At 35.0% G+C, this 18,286-nt stretch overlaps 2 protein-coding genes across 2 annotated transcripts in view; one reads left to right on the forward strand and one right to left on the reverse strand.

Annotated features, from left to right (window-relative positions):
• Positions 1 to 12,063, forward strand: part of LOC146531161 (uncharacterized) — a 35,004-nt gene extending 22,941 nt beyond the window's left edge. The window contains exons 5-7 of the mRNA XM_085198073.1: positions 6,940 to 7,041; positions 7,985 to 8,145; positions 9,014 to 12,063. Coding sequence (XP_085054199.1) covers positions 6,940 to 7,041; positions 7,985 to 8,145; positions 9,014 to 9,128 — 378 coding nt within the window. The 3' untranslated portion in view covers positions 9,129 to 12,063. The remainder of the gene's footprint in view (positions 1 to 6,939; positions 7,042 to 7,984; positions 8,146 to 9,013) is intronic.
• On the reverse strand, positions 12,057 to 18,268 carry Cluap1 (clusterin associated protein 1). The gene is made up of 11 exons (XM_085198072.1): positions 17,918 to 18,268; positions 17,328 to 17,524; positions 16,807 to 16,977; positions 16,348 to 16,443; positions 15,840 to 16,057; positions 15,148 to 15,280; positions 14,927 to 15,011; positions 14,504 to 14,596; positions 13,877 to 13,987; positions 13,079 to 13,159; positions 12,057 to 12,654 (listed from the first exon to the last, which is right to left on the reverse strand). Exons 1-11 carry the CDS (start codon positions 17,937 to 17,939, stop codon positions 12,542 to 12,544), a joined length of 1,320 nt encoding a protein of 439 aa, XP_085054198.1. The 5' UTR covers positions 17,940 to 18,268; the 3' UTR covers positions 12,057 to 12,541.
• Between the last annotated feature and the right edge of the window lie 18 nt (positions 18,269 to 18,286).

Below are 18,286 nucleotides of genomic sequence, written 5' to 3' on the forward strand. Positions count from 1 at the left end.
TACATGAGGCCAGTCTTGACGCAGGGACTAAAGGAACAGGTTGTGGATTCGATGCCCACTCGAGAAAATGTTTTTTTTATATTTTAATTTCCTCGCTCTGGTAACGAAACAAAACGCGGTGATGAGTTACGCCCTTCAACATCTTTCTGCCTACCTTCCGTCCTTCCTACATATGCAGGATACAGCGTGTAGTGAAGAAAAAATAGTTTCAAAATATTTAATTATGTGAACAAATATTTATAAAATATAATACTATGTATAGATAGATATGTTTCACACCTAATACTTGCGCAAGAGTCGATGTAGCGCAATAATTTTATTTATATGACAATTCGTCGCACCTGTATGTAAGGTTGTAAAACTCCAGTAGGTACCCAGCACCCAGCGCCGCGCCGGGTTGCGCAAACACTAAAAATGTCAAGGTTGCTCAAATACATGTGTACAAATATTTGTATCTTGTACGCTATAAATTACTAAATTATTGTATTTCTTTCCCAATTTCAGACTGTATCCCGCATATAGCGGGGTCGGCAGAGAGAACCTAGTATCAAAACACTCCGATTTCCCAAATTTCTCCCGAATTCATGACGTTGCGTCTTTATTTGTTTCCGATTCCGAAAATTATAAAAATATTTTATATTGTTTTGTTAACTTAGCTGGTCGATTAAATTAAATTGTTTTTAACACTAGCGTGCTATACTTTAGTAGTTTATGACTGTAACGTGAGGAATGTGGAGAACGAATTTTTTAACACCAAATTTTCTTTGCTTAATCTGTCGGCGTTGAGATCCGCCACGCAACACGAAATATGAGCAAAAAGTGGGGACAAAGTATCTTAATATTAGTTTCCTTCAGTTTAAAAAAAAGAAAATAGTAATCTGTCAAAATGAGACAAGGTTTCGAAAGTGCCTCAAGAGTTATTGTGGTTACATACTCGTACACCTGTTTTTGCGCCTTTTACTCATATTTAACCTGAATTATGGGAAATTATTCGAGTGAAGGAAACTTGATTGATCTCAGTAATATAAACTATACCAGCTTATTAAAGGAGGCCAGTCGTGGCGCAGCGGCACAAAGTGGGACTGAGAGCGCGCGCGTGTTCGATTCCCACTCGTGGATATAAAAAAAATAATATTTTCATTTCTTCGCACTGGTAAAGCGTCTAAACACTAGGTTTCTTCTGCCTACTATGCTATGTGCGGGGTATGTCACGGCCGATGACTTTTTAAGTTTTAATATAATTATGTATGTATGTACGGTTTAGATTATGAAATAATTTGGTATGCGATATTATTTCTCAACTCTGTACTTCAATAGTGTTCACCAAAAGTTCCACCAGACCAATTTCAATATTAGGCCTTTGTGGCGCAGGGACACTAGCATGTGACTGAGGCGACAGGTTGCTCAGTTTCGTTGTTCAGTTCCCACTCGGGGAAAAAGAATATTTAATAATTTAACTTTTTCGAATTCGTGACGAGACAAATCGTGGCTCTGGCAAACACACAATGCCTTCACCAGTAACAGAAGTGTCTTGATAGAATGGAGTGTCTTAACACTAGGTTTCCAAAATCCTTCTGCGTGCCCTGCTATGTGCGGAATATGGCGTAAAGCTAAAAAAATACGGTCAGTTCCTAGGTAAAAGTGTTTCGAAATGAAAAAGAGAGGACCTAGTGTCAGGACACTCCATGCCTCATTTTTCGTTCAATTTTCGAGACATTACAACATGTTGCGTGGAGGAATTCAACATGTAATGTTTCGCGGCGCTTTATCTTATCGATATCGATAAAACTAAATTTATCTCATTTCCCCGAGAGAAGTATAAAAAGAAATCAATACAATGTTTTCCAAATTAGTATCTATAAAAACGTGTAAATTACACTAATATGGGATCAGTAAGTTAGAAAGTGTCGTTAGTTCGCGGCGGCGGCCGACAAATAAGAGTTGCGGCTGACTTTTTATTTGCTTCACTGGACCTGGCAAAAGTATATAGTTTTTATAAGATTTGTGTGTTACTAATATTTTTTCATATATTTTTTTCTAGTAACTTCTAGTAGAAAGTTTGTAGAAAACCGCTAGTCCAATGCTTATTAGCTGTGGAAAGCGGTCGCAACGTCGATGCTCAGTTGGTGTAAATGTTTATTTTGGCGTTGTGTGTTCTCTATTATTATCAACTTTATTAAATTATTTTTTCATCCAGTTTTATATCATAGAAAACTCTCAAAAATTACAAAATCTGAAAAGCTCGAGATCTCCAATTTTCGTACGGAACCCTCGGTGAACCGGCGCGACTTGCGCTTGCCCGGGTTTTTGTGGCAAGACAGGCGGCTTCAAGTTCCGTTATCCAATAAGCAATAGTAAACAACTAATATCATCAACTACTAGCTACTCTGCGCCTGATGGGAGTCAGGAATGATGCAACGACATATTACATAATCGAACATTTTTTGTCATTTAAAGCAGATGTTCTAATGACTTGCGCAAGGTAGGTACTTCCGGTTGCGTCACACTTCCACGTAGTCTTAGATGACATGTGATATACCACTTCCTGGCGACATTACTGTGCAAGAAGTAATATAAAATATCATCATCGTACATTATAATACATTTCAAGGCGAATTAAGTACGATTGTAAATACAGAAGGTAGTAGGTTCGATTCCCACTCGAGGAAATAAAATATTTAATATTTTTTATTTCTTCGTTACCAGATAACGAGGCAAAGCACAGCGAAGAGTTCCACCACTCAACACGCAATGCCTCCAGAATGTGGAGGGGAACGGAAGTGTCTTAACACTACTCTGCCTTATTCTAACACTCACATCTAAATGGACGTACCTATCTAAAAAACAAAGATCTAAAGTTTCCAGAACAGAATACACATAAAAAATTCCCAAAGCCATACATTCTTTAACTATTATGCTAATATTAAAAAAACGAAAGCACGCATAATTACTTAAAACGAAAGAAGAAAGTGGTTAAGATCTAGTTTGCGTTAACTTTATTTATGCAGTATGGAAATATTTGACACACTTGGCGGTATGTTGTTGCTAGGAGGTCACAGGTTCATTTACATTCGCCTTAGCCTGAGTAGACAAACATACTAAGGTAAGCAACACCGCGGATTTACTAAATACTAAGTAAAGCCGCGGTTTTCAAATAAAATGTATGGAATAGTTGTGAGTTCGATTCCAACTATGTAAAAGTTTGTACAATATTCGTCTGAAATTAATATAAGCCGTTCTATCAAGTAACGGAACCCAACATCGCTAACTAACAAAATAAAAGGAAACGTTTCCGTGACAGGGAATGAAACCCATAACCATTTCGTTTATAGTCAAAAGCTCTCCTTCTGGATGCAGTTAAGATTTCAAACAGTTTAGTCTACCAAAATATTTAAAATTTATAAAATAAATGGTGCGTGAAGAACGGAGTGTCGTAACACTAGAGTTCCCTCTGCCTACCTTGCTATATACGGGAAGAGTGAAGATAACACTTGACCCACTTGGCACCGTGTGAAGTTTCGTCTGCCAAGAGGTTACGGGTTCATTCGTGATGGGACTACCGTTACTTTAATTGTTTTGTTTGTAAATTTTACCATTCGCAGTGGTTTGTGTGCTCAATTCTTGAATAATAAATAAGGTTAAGTTTAAACCGACAATTTCGTTATGGGTTTCGTATAATTGTAAAGTATTCATTACTTCAGTAATGAAAGTTTCATTTCACATAGCGCGGTGTCGAGTTTCAGCTTTAACCATGCAAATATGTTTCGAAAATGCAGCTGTGCCTGGGGAAGGAAGCATCTTAACACTAGGTCCCCCTTGCCTGTCCTGCTATATGGATCCAGCGTGAAATTAAAAAAGTATATGTTGTCTAATAAAAACATTTACTAAAATGACTAAGAAGTATTCAATAATATAATATTGCAATCTACATTCAGTATACGTAAATACAATTTGTCTCCTCACTTGCATTGGAAAGCCCAGAATGCAATATGTCGTTTTCAAAGACATACCTAGTTCTAATAAAATACTGCCTCGCGGCCATTGAGCTTAGAGCTGACCCATCACTCACGTACCAATTGATAGCTGATGATGGTATTCTAGAGATGGTGATAGTGATATTCTTGAGATGTGTGATATTCTAGTTTCTGACATGATCTAATCTGACAAAGTGATACTATAAGAAATTTTTAATTTACGGAACCCTAATAAATAAAATTTAAATAATATAAGCTGTTAGTCAATTTTAGGAGAAAGGTTTTTTTAACTTAATGCTGTATTCTGCACAGAGCTGGGTAGGCAGAAGGAACCTTAGTACCTAGTGCTAAGACACTCCGTTCCTATTAAGGTACTTCCGTTCCTCACCTTACCGCCGAATTCTGGAAGCATCGGGTATTGAGTGCCGGACCTCACCGCCGCGGTTTGCTTTGTAAATAGAAGGAATTGAACTCACAATCTGTCGGATTTACAGTCGCACGCTTGTGCCCCTGTGCCACAACTGATCTCTGGAGAAAGTTCGCGAGTCCATTTTAACTTTATATACCGAGTATCTTATCACGTCGGTACGTGTATGACAAATGTTGCGACAACAACAACCAGCATGTCTGTCACTTTGATCGCGAAATGCTTGTAAATTTCACATTCTCAAGTCGTGTCGCGCATACTTGAGCAGATTGCACTCACTTTTCCTCTTATCTGTGCATACAATCATTGCATTATAGATAACTAGAATCAATGCAAATATTTAGAAAAATATACGTTTATATTTTCTGGCGACGGTGGCGGAGGCGGTGGTCGAAGGGTACACCTTTGGTCACGTTGCCTGGTGTTCGGTGAATTTAATAGTTAGTTTTTATGCTATTTTTATTTTTACTGTCACAGACTCCAAAAACGCGAAAAAAATCACGCGTACCAAAATTCCTTTTAGATTTTTATTTAAATACTTACACGAAGATCGACTAGAAAGTGAACGCCAGCAATTAAACTGGAAATTATGCAGGTCTTGGTCTCTTATCTCCATAATTTTATAATTACTAAATTAATGAATAAATAATCATGAAGAGTGAGGCCAGCGCCTGGCTGTTAACGCGACTGTTGTGGGTTCGATTCCTTGTCGACGGAATGAGGTGCCCTTTTCTCACTCTGATAATTGGACATACAAGCAATATCTCGTAAACTAGGCGATGATTGGCCTTGAGGACGGAGTGTTTTAACACTGAGTTACCTCTCCCTGTCCTGCTAGCGTGAAGTTCACAAAACATTTTTTTTTGCTGTTAGTTTTTATTGACAAAATAAACAAAATCGCTAGCTTTAACTAGTATTCGATACAAGCATTTAGAGAAGGTCTCTAACTTCGCGAGTATTTGTACCAAGGTGGGCCGATCTTGTCTCCGCAACGCTCTATATCAAGTATTGAATGACATGTACGTGTTATGTTGATCATTACATTTCTATATTAGTTTTTCTTTGTCTAATAAGAAATATATGTATTTCAAATTACATGACGTAGCCGAAGAAAAACATTAATTTCTATTACCTATTCTATTATTTAGGATGTAGCGAGCAGTGTAGCCGCGCCGTCGAGCTTCTTGACGGTTCGAAATTAGCGAATAATATTAGTTAATTTAGTATTTATTTATGGCATTTAGTTAAACAGAACAGCTACAGCGAGAGGTGAGCCGCATTCCGGCGGGCCGCTGCTGCCGCTGTGACGACCAGCTTCGTGCGTTATGTCATCTTGCACTGTCTGTAGAATATGATCTCACGTCTGTTGTCCCTAGGTAACGTGATAGTTGGGGGCTTGTTTCCCACTCGATTAAACGACTGTAACGGAGACGGAACTCTACCTACCTCGCTACTTCAACAAACAAATATAAAGTAAACTGATAGTTCTTAGAAGAAATCGTCAACATTTACATTAGAAAGTAAACACACTAATTGCTCAATAAAATTTGCAAAAAGATAAAATCGTTGACCGACGCCATAGTGACTTTCAATTTAATATTTGAATATAATTAATTTAAATATGTATGTATTGTATAAGACAAGAACAAGGACTGAAGAAAAAAGAACAGTTTTTTTACTTAAGTTACGTAAATATATATTCACGTTGAAATTTAGTAAGAATCACGAGAAAAGTGCGAATTTGCTAATATACCTAAGTCAGGGCCAATTAAAGTAATATAGCCTAAAAGTGCACAATGTACTAGTATATTGTAATATATTTGTGTATAAAAGAAAAAAAGAAGAAAGAATCAGCTTAAAGAAAAAGGTATTATAACGTAATCAATTGTCGCGTGTTATCATGGAGAAACTTTAATGACCTTTCTTAGTTATTTATATTTACCCTGCGATATCTCTTAGCGAAGAGGCAATAATTAAACAAATAAAATCTTCTCGGATTCAAAAGCTGTTTCTAGTTTATACCAACCAACAAACAAACTACATATATAATATTACTTATTTCTTTTATCACACTACAAATGACCATTAAAAGTAACATATTTTTTGCGACGACTTCAAGCATGCGGTAACGCACGCTCGGTCAGGAAGTCTAAAATCTGACATTCCATTGTCCCAGCTAGCTAATGCCGGTCGTGACTGACTCGCCCACGCTGTTTGTAAACACTTATTAATATTAACTTTAACAGGTTCAACCTGTATCCCGCATAAAGCAGAGTACGCAGGGAGAGCATAGTGTTAACACACTCTCTGCCTACTCACATACACTTGTGCCCCTGCGCCACGACTGGCCTCAAAATATCATATTTCATTACAGAATATACTTTATTATTACTGTGCTTACTGACTTGTGGCTACTTACTGATGAATTAAACTTAAGAAACGTTATTTTACCCACTTTCAATTCCTAGATCATTAGAAACAAATTTATACCTGCTATATGCATTATACATATTTTCATATATTTGTTTTTGATTCCAGTTGGGAAGAGTACCAATGAGCATGGTGGTGCCACCGCGGTACGCCACCCTGCCGCTGCCCCCCGCCCCGTACGGCGCCCCCATATATTATCCTGTACCGGATGTAAGTTTATATTTCTTTGTTACTAATATCGTTTATAGATCATATCTGTAAAGGCGATAGTTGAGGATTCGATTCACAACGTACGTCGTCGCCCTGAAAGGTTCACATTAGGTCTCCTCTACCTACCCTGCTATATTCAGAATGCAGTGTGAAGTGGAAAAAAATAATAAAAACTTGTATTAAATACAAACTATAAACATTGTTCACTATAAAGTCTTCCTGGGCTTCATTTTAGATTTAGAATTGTTATTATTATTCGCAAATATGGACAAAATTAATACGTAAAATATTTAATTAAAAATTATATAATTTGTGATTTTGAAAGCGTTTTGTCTGTCTGTTTCATCTGTGTGTTAATATATTCTTTACATTTATATGGACTAAAATATTTGTAGGTTATTTGTTATTCATTTTATAAATCTTATTCTTATTAATCGAAAATATCATGTTTATGAAATGGGTACATAAACTATAAATACTTTGTATGACGTAATATTATTGCTTGTGATATTTAGGCCTTAGCTATTTATAAATAAATTATTTTGATTCTTGGACATAACAAAGAAAATGACGATAAGTAGTTCGAATAATACATAATGCGGGGTTAAGCTCCGCCACTCATCACGCAATGCCCCGAGAATTAGGAAAGTAAGCTACGGATGTCCTAATTTGAAAGGTTCCTTCTGGCTAAATAATAATAAGTCATTTCATTTCCCAATTTCCACCTATTTCGAATATTTTCACTTAACGAGCCGGCTTATGCCGCGACAGTGCAGTGGTGCGGCGTCTTACTTTTGTGCCATATTCATACAAGCTGTTGCGAAACAAATGATTTGCTGGTGACCCACAGAACAGAGTGTCTTAACACTAGGTTCCCTCTGCCTACCCTGTATTATGTGGGATACAGTGTGAAACTGAAGAAAATTTAAATTGTTACCCTCAGCGCCGTCGTCGTCGTTCCCCCCGAGCCAGATCAGAGCGTCGAGCTCGTCGCCGTCAAGAGGCCCAGCTAACGAGGTCCCTGGAGCGCATACATCGCAAACGTGCTGAGAGGGACCATCCCTCACTGGACGACCTGAAGAGGACCTATACTGGCTTGGATAGGTGAGATTAAGGTTTTTAATATTTTTAAAGTCTAAAGACCACTAAAGACTACTAAAGTTTGGATATTATATTAGAAAACGTATAAAAAAATTAAAGTAGTACGGTAAAGTAATTAGTTTGAAGTGTTTTAGCGCTGTATCCTGCCTGTAGACGGTACGCATAGGAAACCTAGTGTTGAGATACTCCGTTCTCCTCGCACTGTTTTCGATACATTGTGTGTTGAGTGGCGGAACCCAACCCAACTAAGTAGGGGAGAGCGCGAAGATGCTTTCATAAAAATCTAAATTACAAATTCATTTCAACGCAATCCCATGAGTTATATTTAAATTCGTAGAAATAAATATTGAAATATAATATTATTCAATTTATAAATTTGACTTTTCATTATTAATTTCAACATCGACGCTGTCCATCACTTATACGGTAACGACCAATTGTTTCATTATTTTCATTCCGTTCGTTTCTATTGACATAAAGTGGTGTTGACTATAACCTTAGCTTAGAGGCCAGGCGTGGCGCAGGGGCACAAGCGTGCATCAGTAAATGTCCCAGGTTTTGGGTTCGATTTCCATTCGAGGAAATGTAATATTTAATAGTTTATTTAGGAGTTTCTGGTCACGAGGTAAAGCGCGTAGTGTACCGCCACTCAACACGTAATGCCACTAGAATTCTGCGGAAAATGAAGAATGGAAATATATTAATGGAAACGACGTCTATACACTAGGTTCCTTGATTCCCTCTGCCGACTCTGCTATGGGTGGGGAACCCGACCCATAACCACAGAATTTACACTCCCACACTATCCCACTGCGCCACCACGTTTACTCATATATAAATACAATATTAAATTCCTCAAAAATAATTTCAGGGCATACGCAGAACAGTTCATAGCCGTATGCGACGAGAGCAGGCACGCGGCGGAGCACCACGACTCGCTCGCCAGCTCTGGCACTGAGTCCTCACAATCTAATCAATCCCAGTAAAAGACAATAATACAGACATTGTTCACATCCTTTATTCAACTAGAAAACATCAGATAATCTTCAAATAGCATCAGGAATCACGGGTAAGACCACTCTCGTTTGGGAGCTGCGATACGGTTACACACATACACAGACACGTCAAACTTGTAACACCCCTCCTGTTTGCGTCGCAGGTTAAAATAAACCAATAATAACCAAAATTTCAATGGAAAACTGAAAATAATAATAATTGTAGCTTCTCCATTGCTAATATTTAAAAATCTACAATTATTATTGTAGCTGGATAAATTAAAATGAGTCATCATATTGTAACCTTGTTATTATATAACTTCGCGGCAGAAGAAATTGTGACCAGATTCTCCATTTTATTTTAATTATTTCAGAGCACCTTTTATACTTTTATTATTATTATACAATTTGCTTTATTTTGTAGTTATTAAACTGCTATTTTTTTATGAATATATGAAAAGTAAAAGCTTTATCGTTATTATAATTAAAAATGTACATTATTAGATCGTAAGCTATAATAATTAAACTCAAAGACTATTATATAAATATTAATATATTCCATACATTAATTATACAAAATTGTAATCCGCTTTGAAAAATTATTTATTTTTATGGTATTGTTATATTAAATAACTGAGAGCTTTGTCTTTTTCAGCTTCACGCTGTACCTCGCACATAGCTGGGTTGGCAGAGGGAACCTGGGAACCTGGTGTTATAAGACAATCTGTTCCCATTAAGACATTTCCGTTCCCCACTTTCCAATGAATTCTCGAGTTATTGCGTTTTGAGCGGCGGATCTCGACAGATACTTATTTAGAAAACATAGAAATCATAGCGGATTTAAGCCCGCACTTCTTATTGTCCACCATCGAACGTATGGCGTTATTTTCAGAGCGCTTAGGCAGTTTCCAGGAGCCACAGGTTCAAATCCTACTACGTTAATTTTTTTATATGTTCTCTAAAAAGGTATACATATCATTTCCACTATTCGTGTAAAATAAAACATTATCTTCATCGCGACTATCATTAATCAACAATTAATACCACCTTTAGGGACTAATTCATAAATTTCAACAAAACTAAAGTAACTAACACTCACCTACTAACTGAAAGTGTCATAATTTAAGACAACGGACGGATCTAACATTAATAGCTACATATATAGGGCAGAAATTACAAACCTTTTTACTTAATATAAATACATAATAAAAAAGGAACAGTATTTAATCGAAATACAACAACAAAAAAAGAGTTTTATAGCTAAAAATTTAAAATTTACATTTTTAATTGCTATTTAGTATTACAGCAATTTTTCAATATATTGTTTACCGTCCAGTCCTTGAATTACGACCATGTGTACATTTGTTCTTTATCGTCAAATATCTGTGTTATATTAATTATACATACATAATATGTCTAAGATCTATTTATCTAGCTTTAATGTTTCGTAGATGTAAAACTTGTATACACGAAAACTCTAAGATCATAAATTATCTTCAAGAAGTGCATAATATAACTGAAAAGTTATTTTACTAAATTAAACAGATTTAAAATATCTGTATCGAAGTCGAAGAGAAGTTGAATATCGAAGAATGATATAACTTTTAATTTCCGAATTTATGGACAAAGATAGAAATATACACATATACTTACGAAATTTAGCACTAATTTCAACAATGTCATACTGAAAACCTTATTTTATTAAAAGGTTCATCATCATCAATCAATCAACAAAAGTCCATCAGATTTGGAAACAAAGAGTTTTATATCTGAAAAACCTTTACTTAATCTTATTTTAGTTACTTATATAGTTAATTTTAACTTGTAAATTTGAACACAAGTCCGATGTACCTAACCGGTGCCAAATCGTCTCAACGACACCATTGGTATGTATATAACGCATCTAAATTTGCTCAATTTTTTATATTTTAATTTAAAAGTATAAGAAAATATATTGAAATAAGTTGGCAGTTTTTATTTTAGTATAAAAATGATCTGACTTGGCTAAAATATACTGAATATTAAAAGTCAACAAATACTGTGTGCAATAGGTGAAAGGGTAATCATTTCTTATTTTATTAATAATAATATAAACAAGAAATGTTAATTAAATAAGAAATATTATCTTTCATTAAATATAATCGGCCGCCATTTTGGGTTGTAACGAGTTTTTGAAATGTTAGCCACAGATTAAAAAACATGTTTATTTACGCCCAATATTAATAATGTATCTCCTATCTCCAGTTAACGTCTATCTCGTACTGTCCGACATATCTGTCCAATCACTAACCTGCATGCCTACCTCCATCTCTGTCTATTTCAATCTATAGCAATTTAGCAATTTTTGGATTAGGATTGGTTATTAACATTGGGCGTTAGATTAGTCTTTTTCTAGCTTTATTTCTTGTTACCACGAATTATATTTATGTTTTTAACAATTTATATTTTTAGCAATCATAGGCTATGTATAACTTTCGTGTTTATTATTAAATGTTTTTTTTATTTCTTTTACACTTGTACCACAGATAAACATATAATGTATGTTGCACTTTAAAAAAGTACCTATATTCTATACTTTAAGATTTTTTACTTTTTGAAACCAGTCTTATTGAGATTAATTAGTTATAACATGTACATATATAAAGATTAAAGTTAAGAATTTTTTTCATATTAAGCAAGATGAATACTATTTTTTAATATGCAATAGATTTTTTTTATATTTACTAAAATGATTAATTTAAATATTTTTTACTTAAAATGATATAAAAAAAATAATATCGGCATGTTAAAAATTTGGATTTATCTAGAGTGTATTTTTTTTACTTTTTTACGATTATAACATAGATATTAACAAATATTTGTATATAGAAACGCGATTATTTAATGTATAAACTGCTTGTAAAAATAATTAAAATTTTATATGAAATACAGCATTTTTATTTGACAATTCATAATTATTTTAATGCAAGAAGCTATTTTTTAAGACGTAGTTGCTAGTTTAAAAATATTGTCTCAGTTCAAACAGTGCCTAAAAAGGGCAGCTATATTAGGTTTGTTAAAGTAAAATTTATAAAATATTGTTTTCATTAAGAAAGGTAATGTTGAGCTCATATATTATGTTGTGATATAAAATAAATACCATAATATTTTCTTTAATAAGTAATGTATCCTTTATTACTTCATCCAATACAGTACAATACACATTGAAAAAACTTAGTATTATTAAATATAATAATTGGATGCTGATAAGTAATAATGTTTCAACCCATACAGAAAGAGAAACATTTTGAGAAATTGCACGACTCCGATGACAAAATAAAGACTCGAAGAAAAATTAATAGCATTGAAGACGAAATCTTCACAAAACAACATTTTTTTTTCTTTACGTAGTCCTAAAAAGTAAATTAAAATTCATTATCACTAAGCGCAGACGCTCTTCCCGGATGAGCGCTTGTCAACCTCAACTCACTCTCCGACGAACTGCCCAGGGAGCCCTCAGTGTTAGAACCCTCCGCACCTAAAAATATTTACAATTTTTTTTTCTTGTTATGGTAACAAGGCGAAGCTCGCCGTTATGATCCGCCACTCTTTATTTTGATAGCCTCAGGAATTTAGCGGAACGTGTTGAACTTAGTGTCTTAACACTAAGTGCCTACCCTACTAAATGCGGGATACAGCGTGAAACAAAAAAAAGAATTTTGTTACTTTTTTTGTTTAGCTTCACGCTTTGTCCTTAATAAGGCAGCCGCAACATATGTATTGAATAAGACTAGAAAGAATATTCGAAAATTTACAATAATTCGGACGTAGCGAGCTTCGAACACGCACCTCATAGAAATCGTAAAAGCGTTCTGACTACCAAGCTATTTTTTTTGTAATAAAAAAAAACAAAATATATAAAGAATCTAGTCATACAATAACAGCTTAGTGTGTTTACCCACCATGCACAAGGTCAGCGTAGTGGTCTGCGGCCGCCAGAGTCCGCGTGGCGGGGCGCGGTCGCGACCAGCGCCCGCCGTCACCTGCCGAGTGTCGACACACAAAAACAAATATTAAAACACGTATTATATTATTAGAAAGTGTATAAGTATTTTTATCATATGTTAGCAGAATGACATGGATTTAAGAATTTATTTGACTACTATTGTTATTGTTAAATGGACAGTGCTTTTTTTCTTCCAACGTCGTGCTTTGTCCTTTGTCAGAGCGAGAAAATGATAATGATTAATTCTCCTGAGTGACAATCGAACTCGGACCTGACGCCAAACCAAACAGACGCTGTGGCGCTATACAAAAATATGTAGTAAAAACATATTTTATATAATGTGATTGTACGGTAATATTTTAAAATTATGAAAACTTAAATAAAATTAATTATATTTCTTTTTTTTTTTACTTATTTAGATTCACGCCTACTGTGCTATAAGTGCAATAGCACATCAGGGAGCAGAGGGAACCTTGTGCTAAGAGTCAGTTACAAAGAAACACACCGCTAAGTTTTGAGAATTTAGGTGTTTATAGTGGCGAAACTCAACGTCGCAATCCTACCAATATTATAAATGTGAAAGTTTATGATGATGGATGTTTGTTCCCCCCTGGGAATCGAACCCACCATAGCCGCGGTTGCAGTCACACGCTTGCGCCACAGGGCCACGAAGGTCACAACGAGCGCTTGGATGTTAAACATGCCATTTTAATTTTTTTAATAGACATTAACATAGACATTCTAGACATCTCACCATACAACTGAGTTTCAGACATATCCGTATCAGAGCTGGAAGGGTCAAGTTCTTCCAAAGACTCCCTTGCTTGCATACTACCAAAGGCATTGCGCGCGTCTGGTCCCACTCCTGAAAAAAATATTTAGCTTTTTTAGCTTGACTCTGCACCCCCATTACAGCTGGGTGAAGGAAACTTAGTGTTAAGACACTCTGTTCCAACAAAATTTTTAATGTTGATTAGCTTCACACTGTATAGATAGGTGGAATGGAGATCACTGGGCACTGTGGGATAACATACTCCGTACCCTAGTTGTACATTTTTATCATATAATTATAATCTCACTAATTAAAAATATCATAAAGCAACTAAGTGCGGCGTTAAGTTATGTCTAACATTGACGAAAAGCAAATAACCGCTATTTGTGAATGTTTTATATGAACAATAATTTCAACAAAACACAAAAATTGCAGTACAGTTCCAGAGCTCCTCCTCCTGCTGCTAGCTTATAGATACGCTACGCAGATTAGATTTTACGATTATTTTACAAACTACATATTGATATTTTTATAAAATGAATGTTGGTGAAAAGTCTGCAAAATATTTTACATAAAAAATATAAGTAAATTTAAAGTTAGGTTACCTACCTGCAGTTTTTATACGTAGTCTGGTCTTAGGCCTGGTGGTGGGTCGAGGCTGCTTCGCTGACTCCTTACCCTCGTCGCTTGAATCCATTTCGTCTAAATAAAAATATAGTAAGGTAAAATATTAAAAATAATAGTGAAATAAAAAAGATACAAATGATATATACCTTTCTTAATTTTTAACATATATATAACAAAGGGGAACAAACATTGTATTATAGCGTAGGTTGTAGGTTCGATCTCTATTTGGAGGAACGAATTATTTTTTATGATTAGCTAGACAAGACAAAACGCAGTTATAAGTTCTGCTACTCGACACGTAATGTCTCTAAAACTGAGTAGAAGTTGAGAACGAACTGTACTCCCTGCCGCCCAGCTGTATGCGGGATACAGCATAAAAGAAAAAAAAAAGAAATTAAAGTATACCAGTTTCACTTAGTTTTCCCAATACATCCTCCATTTCGTATTTGTGTATGAGTTGCATGATGGCCGCTTGCTGCTCTTCAGCTGCCTGCAAACAAAAATCAGACAAAAGAACACAGAGTATCTTAACAATAGATTTTTGGGTTCTACCTACCTGCTAGGTGCGGGATACAGTCCACTCTTTATCCCTAACGGAATAATCATTTTTTCTATATAAATCCTACCTCAGCCTGAGCAGTCTCCAGGAGACTGAGCTGATGCTTAAGCGCCTCCACACAGCGGTATCTCAAAACATACTGATCCCATAGCTCTTCGATTTCACTTTCTAGTGTCGTTAATTCAGTTTGATACGCTGGCCTGAAATTAATTATATCAAATTATAAAAAACTGACATCTACACAAGTTATCTAAAACCCACACACGTGCTCGCACATTCACACACGTGCTCGCACATCCACACATAAGATCTCGATAAATAGTACGAATTAAATTCTGTTCCGTCTATTCCACTTTTTTATTTTCTGTTTAACTCCGTGGCAACGCAGATAAAATTTAGCTACTGCAGAAGGATTTTTTTTTAAATGTCAATAGTTCCTCGAATGAAAATATTTTGCCTTTTCTTTTTAATTATTATTCTATCATCAAGGAATAAGTACTACCAACAATTTTTAATATATACCTACCAATAGCATCACAAATATCCTGTTAGTCCTAGTACTAATATAAAAGTGAAAGGATGGATGTTCGTTCCACTTTTACGCAAAAACTACGTAATAGATTTACCTACACGAAACTTAAGAGTAATATAATTATACATCAGAATAAGTAAATATTTATATAATTTGGCTACAAAATAACAACAAGTTTAAGCGTGCGAAGCCGCGTTTTGGTAGCTAGTAAAAAATTAGGTAATCACTTAATCTTTTGCACTGTATGCAATCGTTTCTCAGCTCTCTGCAACTCCGCACGGCGTCTCTCCAACTTGGCGTCTAACGCCGCCTCGCTGGACGCCACGTTCTCTATCTGCTCTCTCAGTGATGCCACCCTCCCCGCTACGGAGTCTACTGCGTGAGAGAGTGATGTCTCTAAGGAGGACATGTCTAGCTGACGGGATAGCGCTTTGTCGCGGTTTTCCTGTTTACATAGAATAAAGATATATTAAGGAAAAGGAAACATAACATTTTAGCACATGAAGAGACAATCTAAGGAAACTGATAAACAAGAGAAATATTATTTCAATTTTAATGACTTTATATACGTATATATATATCATCTAGTAAGCCCTTATTTAGTACCTATGTGTACATTTTTACTGTTACAAATACTCTAAAAGGTTTTTCCAAAATTAAAATGATCAGAGTTTAATTGAAAACTAAATTCATTTAAAAATTAATACAAAAATTTATATATATTATAAGTTTGACCTTATTCTCTGGCTCTCTAGCTAGCAAGTCATACAGGAAGGCTCCTTGCGCCGTGATATCGGTTGCCAAGCTTCTCGCCTGCTTTATTTCGTTGATCTACAAAATATGTTTTTTTATTATTTATTAAAAATTATAATATATAAACATTAATAATTAAAACTGATTCGAAGAATTAATAACCAATTGAATAGAATTAATTAGTTAACAGTCGATTCACTTCTAAAAATCTTTATTTTTGCTATATATTTTAAACAATCCGTAGGCAAAAATTAGATAAAATTCATAGCAATCGCCAACATAACATAACATCATAGGTATGCCAGATTGAATACTTAACAAATCACAACTGATAACGCCAATCAATGCATAAAGAGCTCAAAAAAATTATGAAAGTTGCTATTTTTTGGCTACTAATGCGTGATTGAGGAAAAAAATATAAAAAAACTACAGTGAACTTACCCGATTACTAACATCGTAGACCAACGGGTTCGAATCCGCGGCTGCATCATCATTACTAGGTGTCTCCAACGCTGATCTCAGTAAATTGGCCACCTTGAGTAACTCTTTAACTGCCCACCCATCCGCTCCGTAGAGTTTCTTACCGTTCAACTTGATGTTAGCTCTTGAATGCTGAAATATAAAGCTAGTTTAAAGAAGCAGTTTCACCTAATAGGTTAAGAGAACCAGTATTAAGCCAATAGTGTTAAACGACCCCGTCTCAATACCAGTATTCGATAGATGTTGAGTGGCAGAATATAACGCTGTTATTTGTATAATTAAGCGGCTATAAGTGAAGGATAAATATAATCATTGCCCTGAGTGGAAATCGAATCCAAGACTATCGTCTACAATCGGATGTTGTCTTTGTTGCCTACTGTGCGTTGTCAAGTTTATTTCATTGCTAACGCCGGAGCTTAATTTATATTTTATATATATAGATATATTGATTTTAAGTATGTCGTAGCTCTACATATACTCACAAATAATTCAATTGCATGTGTGACCATAGCGACCCGTTGCTCCACCGATTCCTTGCCGCCGGCCAACGTTGCATCAGGTTCGATTCTCGATGCCAGCCATCTAAGACATTCGTCTACTAAGTCCCAATTGGGGTTGCGAAAACTTTCTAGCGATATCTGATGAGGGAATCCCAGGGCACGCATGGCTTCACTGAAATCTATGAAAAGAAATCTTTTAAGCCTTTTATAAATTTATATAATAGATATTTTTCTCTTTTTTTTTCTAGAGGTTTCGCGTGTTGAGTGGCGAAACTCAATCCCGCGCTTTGCCTCGTTACCAGAGCGAGAAAATGAAAATACTAAATATTTCATTTCGTCAACCGAGAATCGAACTCACTACCTGTCGCGTCTGCGACAAGTCGGACGCTCGTGCTCGTGCGACACGACTGGCCTCGAAATATTTTAGTATAAATTATACTCTTATCCGCTGTCGTCGAAGTAAACTGAAGTTGAGAAAAAAATAGCACCAAGTTTTCTTCACTTATATTGTTATACATATATGTATAAGGTAAGGGAGATGCATAAAGTTATAAAATAATTAATTTACTTACTTCTCAAGTCTCTATAGGACATTGTAACTAAAATATCACCAACAGAGAGATCTTAAAAAAATATAAATTAAATACTTGTTTATAGTTTGTTGCTACGGTAACTAAAATATTGCAAGGTTATAAAAATATATCGGTATTTACTATTTATCTTTATTATGATTGCATAATCTATATATTATTTCTATATAATATCAATTAGTGTCTACTTATTTTAGCTGACTACAATGAAGAATTTCAAGCTTAAGTATGACATAAAATATGAAATATTAATACATTCATAGACAGATGTTATTATTTTAATACAAATACAGGTACTCTTAACTATGTAGATATATAAATAAATAGTTTATACCTAGATGAAGAACAGTT

The sequence above is a fragment of the Heliconius melpomene genome, chromosome 15, assembly GCF_056956725.1.
Source record: "Heliconius melpomene rosina isolate 202511_hmr_F chromosome 15, ASM5695672v1, whole genome shotgun sequence".
Taxonomy (NCBI): domain Eukaryota; kingdom Metazoa; phylum Arthropoda; class Insecta; order Lepidoptera; family Nymphalidae; genus Heliconius; species Heliconius melpomene.